The 14,607-nt window shown below is 38.9% G+C and overlaps 1 protein-coding gene across 2 annotated transcripts in view; it reads left to right on the forward strand.

Moving 5' to 3' along the window:
- LOC126248196 (protein TAPT1 homolog) overlaps positions 1 to 14,607 on the forward strand; it is a 137,931-nt gene that overhangs the window by 14,530 nt on the left and 108,794 nt on the right. For both annotated transcript variants that reach the window (XM_049948996.1, XM_049949005.1), the window contains exon 3: positions 12,711 to 12,808. In XM_049948996.1, the coding sequence (XP_049804953.1) occupies positions 12,711 to 12,808 (98 nt within the window). The remainder of the gene's footprint in view (positions 1 to 12,710; positions 12,809 to 14,607) is intronic.

Below are 14,607 nucleotides of genomic sequence, written 5' to 3' on the forward strand. Positions count from 1 at the left end.
TATCTGAAGGGCCTTCTGTATGAAACACCTGTTACATCACTGGAAGACCTACTGGCAGGATTGTTGGGGTAGCAAGCTGTTTTTGAGATACACCAGATATCTTTGAGAGGGTGTTCCTTTTAATGCAATGTTGATGTCAGGTGTGTTTCAAAGCATGTCCTGTATAGGACGTCCATTCGTAGCATATGACCTATATCTTCAATGCCATTTAGTAGCTCTCGATGGTCTTTATGACCCCCAGTTCGCATGTGATTACTGATGCATGTTGTAGGCCCAATGTGCCATGTCACCTTGAAAATGTTTTTCTGAATCACCCTATATATGGATATAGGAATGAATTAATTTGCTCTATTTGTTGATGAATCAATGCAGACTGCATGTCACCAAGGAACAGTGTACTCCATGCAGCCATGAAACAAGACATATTTCTATGTTTGTAAAAAGACCATAACTGATGATGTTCTGAGATGAATATCATGCCTTATCAATTACAATCAGTTTGAAACCCAACAGTGATTGCAAAGTTAATACAGGTTCATTCCAACCAGTTGCAAAGTGAACAATGGGGAAGGAACTGTCTAAAATTTACACCTGTAGTACGGTACATTGCATAAGATCATAGGTCATGGCTGTCAGCAAAGCTGAATGTTTTGAATGGGCCAAACAACACAACACAGAAACAGGACAAATAACTGACTGGAGGTATATAGTGTGGCCCAGTGTTTAAGAGAGATGAGTAGAGATTCAAGTTGTCCTCATCTGCAGTATCATGATGTGTTACTATTAATTCTGATACATTGTGAGTTTAAAAGGTTCCTCTTGAGTCTGTGGTCAGTGGCATGGATCCTGGGACATGCACCTGCTGAGTTTAAATGTTGGGTGGGGTCTGTGGGTACCAACCACTGCCCTCTGGACAGCCCTCTGTAATAGCATGCTTAAATGCATGGAAGAAAAGCAACTATGATGTAATGAGATGATAATGGGACTATGATGGATTGGAACTGGATTGTGCTGATATATGATGTTATGAAGCAATCAGAGTTAATGTGGATATTATTATTAAAAGTGAGCACGTGTTATGAATTATGCCTGGGTAATAGTTGGTATTTTAACAAAAATTATTAATTTGATTGCAACTGTGTATACAGCATATGAGCGAGGTTACAGGTTGGAGATTAATGCGGAAATTTACTCTGAGGAACACAAGTCAGGAAGTAATTAGTGAGTGGAATTTCTCTAATAGCTACCATTCAAGACTGCAATCTGTTATTTCTAGGAGAAGATCAGAAATGTTTTCAGTTCCTTGGAATAAAGTCACAGAAACTATGTTGAACAACAGATATAAACAAGAGTTTCAACCACATTTGACTATTGCTTTCATGCTAAATGTTTTGAAGAAGAAAGTGAGGCAGACAGAGAAAGCTTTAATTAATTAATTTCTATAAAACATTGAATGAAATAGGAATAATAGAAAGAGATTATTTTTCACTTGAGAATGGCATACCTGAAATGTATGCTGGACATCAATAGAAGAAAGAAAATGGAAGACAGAAGAAAAGGAAAGATAAGGTAGTGACACTTGTGAGAAAGTACCTATATCTCAATGGGAAGAAGCGTATATTCTCTCCTGTTTGATATTGACACTTGGTTGCACTGGGAGTGCCACTTTACTTACAACTTGTGTGCATCACATTACCTGCTACACGTTATGTCGGCAGTGCTTGGGGATCGTGCTGTCACAAGCTGTCATCATGGGCGCCAACGGAGAGCAATGCAGCTGCTACAACAACAATAACAAAACAACAACAGCAACAGTGGGGACCTTTTCCAGAGTTGTCCCCCAATGGTATCTATTTGATTTATAGAATTGGGAGTGTACCAGGGATTGCTTGTTTCATTATACAAAAACAAAATAAATGTATGATTTGTATACAATGAGTGCCATGTGATTGTAATCGAGAACCAAATGTGTTTACATGTGTAATTTAAAAAAATCAGTCATCTCGTAGATTAATTAATTTTATGAGGCTTTAAAGCTAACAGTTATTCAGTTGTTCACAATGGCAATTGTTAATGAAGGCAATGCCTGGGTGCTACTATTGCATGTGGTTGAGCACCTCCAAAGGGAATTTAATACTTAAAAAATCAGGATGGACCACTTTCAAACTCACATAAAGACTAGGTTTTATGTTTGTTGTGTTGAGCAGTGTCTAGAGGACTTTAAGGCTCAGATGGAAGCTCAGATCGACCAGTTAGATATATGAGTAGATGATATTCTTAAAAAGACAAAGCCTTTGGTGAGTGGTTACAAACTATTACAGATATAGCCCTTTAGTAGAGGTGAACAAATTCGTGACGTATGGCCAAAACTATAAAACCCCAAGATGCAGTTGAACTTATGGTATTACAATTAGATTTAAATGTGCATAATAGTAACACTGGCATTAAGCAGATCAGAATTAGACTAGGCAAGAGGGAACAATATGCAAATAATTCAAAGATGATGCAATCAAATTGAAAGAAAAATCAAAGATATTAAAAAAAAGCAGGTGTGGGTTACATGATATTTTAGATTGGATAATGTATAGTCAGTCATTAATCAATCAGAAAATTAACAAAATCACAAGTGTCTAATAGAACATTTTACTTAATTGTTGATAGTGAGAGGTGTACTTGACCAGTCAGTGCAGTTTGAACATGGGAAAAAGTATGATAACAGATATACAGGGTGAAGCAAAATTCACGCACTTGGGCTTTGCAGCACAACTCCTCACATGCCAGCCATAGAAAAATGTCTGTCTCAAAATTTCGTCTGGCGAGTACATCCGGCAGAAAAAGGACGTTAAAGAGTGGCAATCTGGGAACACTGTAACCACATGTATGGTAAGTACCTCTGTCAGCAGATATTAGTAGCGTTGTACAGTTGGTGCAGTGAATAAAGTTTCGTGAACGTGTTATTTATACTACATGTAATATGAACACTCAGATGTCGCACATTAGCAACCAGTGACAATAATAATGTCCATATTAATGACCACATGACCGTCACAACAGAATATGTTGTCCTCGGAACAACAGATGCTCAAAGCGACCTCCCTGCATGTCCAAAAATTGTGCAACTCACTGGATCATGCAGATCTGGACCCTTCGCAGCAAAGCTGCATCCACAGTAATAAGAGCTGCATGAACACGCACTACCACGTGTGAGCCAGCCCTGTATAAATATTACTCCTGTTCCAGGGAAAGTACAGTAGAGTTTGTTACAATACTGTATGTATTTGTCTTACACTGTGTGCCACATTCATCGCTGGTGTAGAATACACATGCTCCTTCAGATGTCCCCATAGGAAGAAATCCAGGGGATTTAAGTCTGGTGAACTTGGTGTCCATACAACTGGACCATCATGTCCTAGCCATTTCCCTGGAAATGTTCTATCCAAATACTGACACACATTAATTTCAGAGTGTGGAGGTGCTCCATCATGTTGGAACCATACCCTCTGCCGAACATGTAGTGGAACATCTTCCAGCGCATCAGGTAGATAGTTTGAGAGGAGTGCTTGATACCTTCATGCAGTCAACTGGTCAGCCAACATGTAGGGGTCCAAACAGCTGTCGGCCAATATTCCTGGCCAGACGTTGATACCAAAGTGAACTTGATATCCACGGTCACGGGAGACGTGAGGGCTAACCTCGCAACAGTGGTGGGCATTGTATGTACTGATCACTCACGAGTGAATGCTGCTTCATCTGACTATATATCGGTGTTCACGAAGTCATCGTTGGCTTCCTGTTGTTGTTGGAACCATTCACAGAATTGCATCCGCTGGTGGCGATCTGCAGTATGCAGGTGTTGTGTGAAACCATAATGATAGGGGTGCAGCTCATCCTCGTGCAGCTCGTTAACGACCTTGCGTTGCAAGGCACACAGCTGCCTTGCTACGCTACGGATATTTCGTTGAGGTTCTTGGAATATGACCTCCAGAATAGCTTCCTCAGTAGCAGGAGTATGGCGAGTCTGGACAACCTCTGTCATGCGATGGTGGAAGGAGAGAACCTGACTCCCGAAGGTGCAGCTCCAGATGACGAAACAAATTTTTATCTGGATGCCAGCGACGAGGATATCAAGCAGCATATTCACAAGCGCCAACACCAGTCTGGTTGTCAGATGCACCAAGGGCCAGAAGCATATTCACATATTCATCGTTTGTGTATGCCATACGTCTGCCACACTGGTTTAGAGGTTTACAGTGAGAAAATTCGATACGTGTACAGATGTACTTTGGAGTCTGTGACAGGTGCATTACTCTGCTAGCAACTAGTCCCTGCGTGGTGGACAGTGCATACAGTATAAACATGCTCTCAGTCCTGTGCGCTGTTCCACCTTTTGCAGATTACCCCTCTGACAGATATTGTTTTTCATGATTCATCCCGACACCGCTATATGGAATTGTTCGGTTTCGAATTACACTGTTTCCCTTTCGATAATAGATGTGACATTTCACAAGCCCAGCGATAGAATAATAATAATAATAATAATAATAATAATAATAATAATAATGATAATAATCCCCGTGGAGGCCCGGGAAAAGAATAGGCCTCCGGTATGTTCTGCCAGTCGTAAAAGGCGACGAAAAGAACAAACCACTAATAGGGCTAACCCCCCTTTTAGTGTGATTAGTTGGTTCAGGACAGAACTAAAGAAGCCTCGGACAAGCGCCGTCATGGTCGGGGACGACGCTTGAACCCTATGCCCGCCCACAATGGTAACGACACTGCTAGCCAACTGGAAAATGATTTAAATCCAAATAGAGGTGTTTTGCAGGATATGCTTCCTGCAACCACCCTAGAAGGAAAACAAAGACAGAGGATGAGATGGTCAGATGAAGTTAATCGACACCTCATGTTCTGTTATTACCAAGCAACAAACCTAGGAACCAACACAACTGGATACAGATCACAAGTATACACAACATTTATTACCAGATACCCAGAATTAAAATTTTTAACAGAACGACGACTAGCTGATCAGATCCGTGTAATAATCAAAAATAACAGGATACCCCAGTCAGAATTAGAAAACATCAAACAACAAGTACAACAAATACTGGAACAAAATAATGTGCAATCAGAAGAAGAAGAAAATACAGTAATGGACTCAAACATCCCAGAGCAAACAAACAAAGAACAACACGCACCAATTAAACAATCAGAGGAAAACGAAATCTTAAGACAGCCACCAGAACAAGCACAAATAGAACACGAAGTGACACAGATGCTAGATATAGAAGAAAAATTTCAGCTAACATATATAGAATACAAAGACACAAATACAGACATTAGACCATTCTTGCATAGACCACCAAATAACCCCCAAGTCGAAACAACAATAAAAACTATCAACACAATCATACACAACAAAATAAATGAAAACACAACTATGGAAGAGTTACAACTACTGGTTTATATAGGAGCACTCACTACACTAAATATACACACTAGACAGAGATCAGAACCAACCAACACACAGAAGAAACCCACAAAACCAGCATGGCAACACAGGCTACAGATCAGAATAGAAAAACTGAGAAAGGACATTGGACAGCTAACACAATTTATAAGAAATGAAATCTCGGAAAAAAAACGAAAAAGGTTAGGTAAAATCTCACAACAAGAAGCGACAGAGCAATTAGACGAAAAGAAGCAGAAATTACAAGCATTAGCCAAACGACTCAGAAGATACAAAAAAAGTGAAAATAGAAGGAAACAAAACCAAACATTCAACACAAACCAAAAGAAATTTTACCAGACAATAGATAACACACACATTAAAATAAACAATCCACCAAACATAACAGACATGGAACACTTCTGGAGCAACATATGGTCAAACCCGGTACAACATAACAGGCATGCACGATGGATACAAGCAGAAACACACACATACAAGATGATACCACAAATGCCTGAAGTGATAATTTTGCAACATGAAGTCACCCAAGCAATTAATTCTACTCACAATTGGAAAGCCCCTGGAAATGATAAAATAGCAAATTTCTGGTTAAAGAAGTTCACCTCAACACATTCACATCTAACTAAATTATTTAACAGTTACATTGCAGAACCATACACATTCCCTGATACACTTACACATGGAATAACTTATCTGAAACCTAAAGATCAAGCAGACACAGCGAACCCAGCTAAATATCGCCCCATAACATGCCTACCAACAATATACAAAATATTAACTTCAATCATTAAACAGAAATTAATGACACATACAACACAGAACAAAATTATAAATGAAGAACAAAAAGGCTGTTGCAAAGGAGCACGAGGATGTAAAGAGCAACTGATAATAGATGCAGAGGTGACATATCAAGCTAAAACTAAACAAAGGTCGCTACACTACGCATACATTGATTACCAAAAAGCTTTTGATAGTGTACCCCACTCATGGTTACTACAAATATTGGAAATATACAAAATAGATCCTAAATTGATACAGTTCCTAAACATAGTAATGAAAAATTGGAAAACCACACTTAATATCCAAACAAATTCAAATAATATCACATCACAGCCAATACAGATTAAGCGTGGAATATACCAAGGAGACTCATTAAGTCCTTTCTGGTTCTGCCTTGCTCTGAACCCACTATCCAACATGCTAAATAATACAAATTATGGATACAATATTACTGGAACATACCCACACAAAATCACACATTTGCTATACATGGATGATCTAAAACTACTGGCAGCAACAAATCAACAACTCAACCAATTACTAAAGATAACAGAAGTATTCAGCAATGATATAAGTATGGCTTTTGGAACAGACAAATGTAAGAAAAATAGCATAGTCAAGGGAAAACACACTAAACAAGAAGATTACATATTGGATAACCACAGCGACTGCATAGAAGCGATGGAAAAAACGGATGCCTATAAATATCTAGGATACAGACAAAAAATAGGAATAGATAATACAAATATTAAAGAAGAACTAAAAGAAAAATATAGACAAAGACTAACAAAAATACTGAAAACAGAATTGACAGCAAGAAACAAGACAAAAGCTATAAATACTTATGCCATACCAATATTGACCTACTCATTTGGAGTAGTGAAATGGAGTAACACAGACCTAGAAGCACTCAATACACTTACACGATCACAATGCCACAAATATAGAATACATCACATACATTCAGCAACAGAAAGATTCACATTAAGCAGAAAGGAAGGAGGAAGGGGATTTATCGATATAAAAAACCTACATTATGGACAGGTAGACAATTTAAGAAAATTCTTTATAGAACGAGCAGAAACTAGCAAAATACACAAAGCAATCACTCATATAAATAGATCGGCTACACCACTACAATTTCATAACCACCTCTACAACCCTTTAGACCACATAACATCAACAGATACGAAGAAAGTAAATTGGAAAAAGAAAACACTTCATGGCAAGCACCCGTATCATCTAACACAGCCACACATCGATCAAGACGCATCCAACACATGGCTAAGAAAAGGCAATATATACAGTGAGACAGAAGGATTCATGATTGCAATACAGGATCAAACAGTAAACACCAGGTATTACAGCAAGCATATTATTAAAGATCCCAATACCACAACAGATAAATGCAGACTTTGTAAACAACAAATAGAAACAGTAGATCACATCACAAGCGGATGTACAATACTAGCAAATACAGAATACCCCAGAAGACATGACAATGTCGCAAAAATAATACATCAACAGCTTGCCTTAAAACATAAACTTTTAAAACAACAAGTTCCTACATACAAGTATGCACCACAAAATGTACTGGAGAATGATGAATACAAATTATACTGGAACAGAACCATTATAACAGATAAAACAACGCCACATAACAAACCTGACATCATACTCACCAATAAAAAGAAGAAATTAACACAACTAATCGAAATATCCATACCCAATACAACAAATATACAAAAGAAAACGGGAGAAAAAATTGAAAAATACATCCAACTGGCTGAGGAAGTCAAAGACATGTGGCATCAGGATAAAGTTGACATCATACCAATTATACTATCAACTACAGGAGTCATACCACACAATATCCACCAATACATCAATGTAATACAGCTACATCCAAACATATATATACAACTACAGAAATCCGTAATTATTGATACATGTTCAATTACCCGAAAGTTCCTAAATGCAATATAACATGTACCGTACAGCTAAAAGGAAGTGACGCTTGATAAAGGTCCGCGTCACTCCATTCTTAACCAGACTTAACGTCTGAGAAAGTAAAGATGATGATGATAATAATAATAGTAATAATAATAATAATGATGATGATGATGATGATAACAATGCATTGAGATACATAGCAAACAGCATACGGTTACCAGACTCAATGTTGAAAGGTATAATTTGTAGGACCATGGTGATAATACATACAAATAGTAACTGAGTTTGGACATCATTCGCAAAGCACATTGCTAGTCTACTGGTAACGTAGGGCCCTAACGAACTGTAATAGATCTTAAGGATGCAAGAGTAACAGTTGGTGCTAATCTGTGGGAGCATTGGAGGAGGGTACAAAGAAAATAGGTTTCGCATCTAGTAAATGAAGTGGTGCAAATAAATTCATGTGTACGGCATGGAAAGGGCTTCTTTCAAAGCTGACCAATCGTCCATTTTTACAGTTGTAGTATGTAAGGGCATATGTTTTCCAGAGGACCCGCTGCAATTGCTGTTGATGATTAAGATGCCAGATACCGTACCAGCTGGACTACATTTACCAAATAAAAAACATATGTCTCAACCCAGGATCGAACCATCGACCTCTTGCATGCTAACTCAAAACTCTATACAGTGCACTAACTATACAGCACAACTAATATGTGCCGACAGAGGTAGTTACTATACATGTGGTTACAGTGTTGCCAGATTGCCACTCTTTAACGGCCTTTTGCTGCCTAATGTACTCGCCAGAGACAGACATTTATTTATCACTGGCATGTGAGCAGTCGCGTTGCAAAGCCCGCGTGCACGGATTTTGCTTCACCCTGTATATACTGAAACACATAGAGCATGTATGGGAAGAATTAAAGGATGAGGCAGGAAGAAGTGTAAGTTACAGATTCTCTACATTTAACCCAAAATGGAAATGGACATCCAGTAATTTTTCTTAAATCGTCTAAGGAAGTCATTAGTGAATTGTGGAGGAATTCACAGAAGATTCGCTAGGGAGAATTTGATTTGCAATTAGTAACTGAGAGGGTGATGCATGTAAACAAATCAAAGTATTTAGATGAGCCAGTAAGGGAAGATCATTAATTGGAAGTGGTTACCAGAGAATTGATGGCTGTGGTTTTTTTGGTTCACTGTCTCTCAACCAGTGAGGTCGAGTGTACGTGTACAGCTCTGTAACACTATAATATTGGTCTAGGTTAATGAAGTTAATCCAATAAGGTATACCACTACTCAAACAATGATAAGATGTCTCAGAGACCATTATTAAGTTAATGGCACTAAGAAATTCTTTTGTGGATTTCCCATTGCATTTCCTGAAGTCCCACTTTTACAGAGGGTTTCTTTCAATTCAGTGATGGATGAAGTAGATGACAGTGAAATTTTGTATCTGTTTTGACCTAATAAATTCCACATAATTTCATCAATGCACGTACCCGTCAGAGAAAGTATCCCAAATCATATAACAGTCCACTCCTGCTTGAAAAAACCAGAAAGGATGTCAGGAAAACGGAAATTCAAGAAAATCTGTTAGCAGATGCAGCAGCTAGGAGTATAAGGAGGAATCCAAAATTTTTGGGACTGGTGCTACCATCTGGAAAGTAGGAGTAGTAGATCTTTGCACCGCTAGGTGGCGAGAGCTGCATATCTGATGAGTCAGTGTGCGGAGTGGCATTCAGCAGGGAGTAAGTGTTGTGTGTCCACAGTGATTTCATAATACTCTGTGTTTGGTGTGGCGATTTTACGATGTATCTGCGAACAGAACAGTGCGTGTGTATAAAATTCTGCGCAAATCTTGGGAAAAGTGCTACAGAGACCCTTGCAATGATAGAACGAGTGTTTGGGGGACAGAGCATGAGCCGTACACATGTGTTTGAATGGCATGCTCGGTTCAGGGCCGGCCGTACAGACGTTGAAGCTGATGATCACACTGGAAGGCCCGTTAGCCGCACAACACCAGTCATTGTTGCCAGACTTCAACAATTGGTTCGTGCACATCGACGTCGAACCATTCAAGACCTTGCTGATGAAGTGGGTATTGGTTATGAGACATGCCAATGAATGTTGACTGATGAATTGGGCATGCATCGTGTCCGCGCAAAATTTGTGCCAAGGATCTTGATTGCCGATCAGAAGGCACAGCGTGTTGAAGTATGCACGGACCTTCTTCAGACCAAATCTGATGATCCAACATTCTTGTCACGGGTTAGTACCGGCAACGAGAGCTGGATTTATGGTTATGACCCAGAGACAAAGCAATAATCGTCTCAGTGAAAGAGCCCAGGCTCTCCAAACCCAAAAAAGTGAGGCAAGTGAAGAGCAAAGTGAAGAGTATGATCATTGTTTTCTTTGATACTAAGGGAATTGTGCACAAAGAATTCTTCCCACCCAACCAAACAATGAATTCCGCATACTACTGGGACATTTTGCGACAGCCCAAACTTTGTCATCAAGGGAACTGGCTGCTGCATCACGACAACGCACCCTGTCACACGTCCTTGCTCACCAGGACATTTTTGACAAAAAACAACATGGCGGTTGTACCCCACCCACCATACTCGCCAGATTTGGCACTTTACGACTTCACGCTATTCCCAAAACTGAAACTCAAGTTGAAAGGCTGTCAGTTAAATATTCTAGAAAGGATTCAAGAAGCATCGCTGGTGGTGAATAACACCCTTGAAGAACAGGACTTCCAGAAAACGTTTGACCAGTGGCAGAAGTGCTGGGACCGGTGTTCATGTGCAGATGGGAACTACTTCGAGGGTGATGGTGAGCATTAGTCCAAAGGTAAGGATTTCAACAGATGGCAGCACCAGTCCCGAAAATTTTGGATAGTCCCTTGTATGTCTAGTGGTCAATGACGTGTGTGTGTGTGTGTGTGTGTGTGTGTGTGTGTGTGTGTGTGTGTGTGTGTGTGTGTTAAATTGGCAGGAGAGTTCCCAAATGCTATCTAAACGTCACCGGTATGTGAAAAACAAGAGTCCCATTCCATTAATTAACATGATATGTTCGCCAGCTCGTAACACTTAAACTCTTCTTATGCCAATCATTATATTAATGTGTGTGAATTCTCAAGGCGATTCTCGTAATCTGTCCAGTGTTCATTCCAAAATGAAACCAAAATAAGTTCAAGTTCAAGCTGCACATCATTGGGTGCTCATGATATGTTAAAGCTCCAGCCATCTCTTAGAGTTCAGCCATCTCTTAGAGTCTAAGTCCTATGTGACTTAGAAATTTTTATAAGTACAAACGAATGTTAAAGTATTCACTTGGCAGCTTGCCACCCAAACTCAATCATTTTTACCAGCCTGAAACTGCATTATTGGTTCACCTGCATGTTACCTTAGGACTGATCCATACAGGCTGACTTCCAGATGCAGAATGACCTGGTGCCACCAAAATCCATAACATATGTATAATTAAACTTACAGAAAATGGACCACCATTTGAGAAACAAGTTACAAATTTGATAAGTGGCTTAAATAAAAGCTTTTCTTCCAGTTCCATTAAGACTGAAGATATTATTCTGTATACAATAGTTTAAGCACAATTAATTAAAACATAAATTTTGTGCATACATGCATTTGACAAATAACAAGGAAATAGTTGTTAATACATGTAAAACAATAAAGTTGGCCTGTTCAATAGATTCATCCTTTTACACTCCATCTATTGGTGCTATCCAATATTACAAACAATTTAGCACTTTTGAATTACAAGTTTTTTTAATACTGGCTGAATTAACTTTTAATTAAATTAGAACTCAAATAATAATCTAGACATATGGTTAAGTGGTAGAGACATAGGGGATGCCAGTTCATTTGTTGCATAAATGTGGGGAATTCAATGATTTAACACACTTACATAACTGAAAAGATATAAAACACAATAACTTAATAAATGAAAACATATAAATGTGTGGCTTTCACCCAATATGTTGTTTGTTAAGATCACATGAAGTGCTAAGCAATTATTAATGTTCTAAGGGTATTTTTGTAAGAACATTCATTTACTGTGACTAACTTCTACAGCTTTTATTATATTTGTAATGTCAATGTCTCAACTGATGCACTATAGTGCCACAAGTATATGGTAATATTGTATTTATATTATAATGAAATATCACTTCACCGTACCTTGGTAAAACCGAACTTCCATTCCCCTAACTTGCTGGTCAAGATGGCCGCTCTGGCCTTGTGGCAGATCCCGGTTACCCATCTCCCACCCACCCACATGCTCTTACTTCAGTCAATACTTAAGACTCCAGTGATTTCAACAATTTTAAGTGGCTGATAACTTGACAACATTTATGTTTTGTTACAGCAGGCAACACTTACTTTTGTTGCTGTTATATTTATTTCTCTCATTTTAATAAACTTCTGTTGGATTGATTTTCTAATTGTTGATGGTGTGTTCAATATTTCTTCTGTTGCAGTGTGCTGATTCATTTTTGTTTGTGTATACATTTCTTCCACTACGATTTATATTGGCATTGTGGTCTGTCATTAGCCGGCCAGTCAGAGGATGTTTTGGGTACGTATAATTTCTTTTTTTTTTGTGTATGAATTGTATTGAGTGTGTCTAAACTTGCAGGAGTCACTCACATCATAGAAAAGCTATTATGAGCAGTCTAATTTCACTGTTTTTTGAACTGTATAAACATGGTAATTGCTAAACCTTTGTACACTGGCACCAGAACTGCATAAGAACTATGGAAAACTCATAATAATTTGTTGCAGTGTTAATGTTGTTGTTGTTGTTGTGGTGGTCTTCAGTCCTGAGACTGGTTTGATGCAGCTCTCCATGCTACTCTATCCTGTGCAAGCTTCTTCATCTCCCAGTACCTACTGCAACCTACATCCTTCTGAATCTGCTTAGTGTATTCATCTCTTGGTCTCCCCCTACGATTTTTACCCTCCACGCTGCCCTCCAATACTAAATTGGTGATCCCTTGATGCCTCAGAACATGTCCTACCAACCGATCCCTTCTTTTGGTCAAGATGTGCCACAAACTCCTCTTCTCCCCAATCCTATTCAGTACCTCCTCATTAGTTATGTGATCTACCCATCTAATCTTCAGCATTCTTCTGTAGCACCACATTTCGATAGCTTCTGTTCTCTTCTTGTCCAAACTATTTACCGTCCATGTTTCACTTCCATACATGGCTACACTCCATACAAATACTTTCAGAAATGACTTCCTGACACTTAAATCTATACTCGATGTTAACAAATTTCTCTTCTTCAGAAACGCTTTCCTTGCCATTGCCAGTCTACATTTTATATCCTTCCTACTTCGACCATCATCAGTTATTTTGCTCCCCAAATAGCAAAACTCCTTTACTACTTTAAGTGTCTCATTTCCTAATCTAATACCCTCAACATCACCCGACTTAATTAGACTACATTCCATTATCCTCGTTTTGCTTTTGTTGATGTTCATCTTATATCCTCCTTTTATGACACTGTCCATTCCATTCAACTGCTCTTCCAAGTCCTTTGCTGTCTCTGACAGAATTACAATGTCATCGGCGAACCTCAAAGTTTTTATTTCTTCTCCATGGATTTTAATACCTACTCCGAATTTTTCTTTTGTTTCCTTTACTGCTTGCTCAATATACAGATTGAATAACATCGGGGAGAGGCTACAACCCTGTCTTACTCCCTTCCCAACCACTGCTTCCCTTTCATGTCTCTCGACTCTTATAACTGCCATCTGGTTTCTGTACAAATTGTAAATAGCCTTTCGCTCCCTGTATTTTACCCCTGCCACCTTTAGAATTTGAAAGAGAGTATTCCAGTCAACATTGTCAAAAGCTTTCTCTAAGTCCACAAATGCTAGAAACGTAGGTTTGCCTTTCCTTAATCTTTCTTCTAAGATAAGTCGTAAGGTCAGTATTGCCTCACGTGTTCAAGTATTTCCACGGAATCCAAACTGATCTTCCCCGAGGTCGGCTTCTACTAGTTTTTCCATTCGTCTGTAAAGAATTCGTGTTAGTATTTTGCAGCTGTGACTTATTAAACTGATTGTTCGGTAATTCTCACATCTGTCAACACCTGCTTTCTTTGGGATTGGAATTATTATATTCTTCTTGAAGTCTGAGGGTATTTCGCCTGTTTGATACATCTTGCTCACCAGATGGTAGAGTTTTGTCAGGACTGGCTCTCCCAAGGCCGTCAGTAGTTCTAATGGAATGTTGTCTACTCCCGGGGCCTTGTTTCGACTTAGGTCTTTCAGTGCTCTGTCAAACTCTTCATGCAGTATCATATCTCCCATTTCATCTTCATCTACATCCTCTTCCATTTCCATAATATTGTCCTCAAGTACATCG

The sequence above is a fragment of the Schistocerca nitens genome, chromosome 1 (assembly GCF_023898315.1).
Source record: "Schistocerca nitens isolate TAMUIC-IGC-003100 chromosome 1, iqSchNite1.1, whole genome shotgun sequence".
Taxonomy (NCBI): Eukaryota; Metazoa; Arthropoda; class Insecta; order Orthoptera; family Acrididae; genus Schistocerca; species Schistocerca nitens.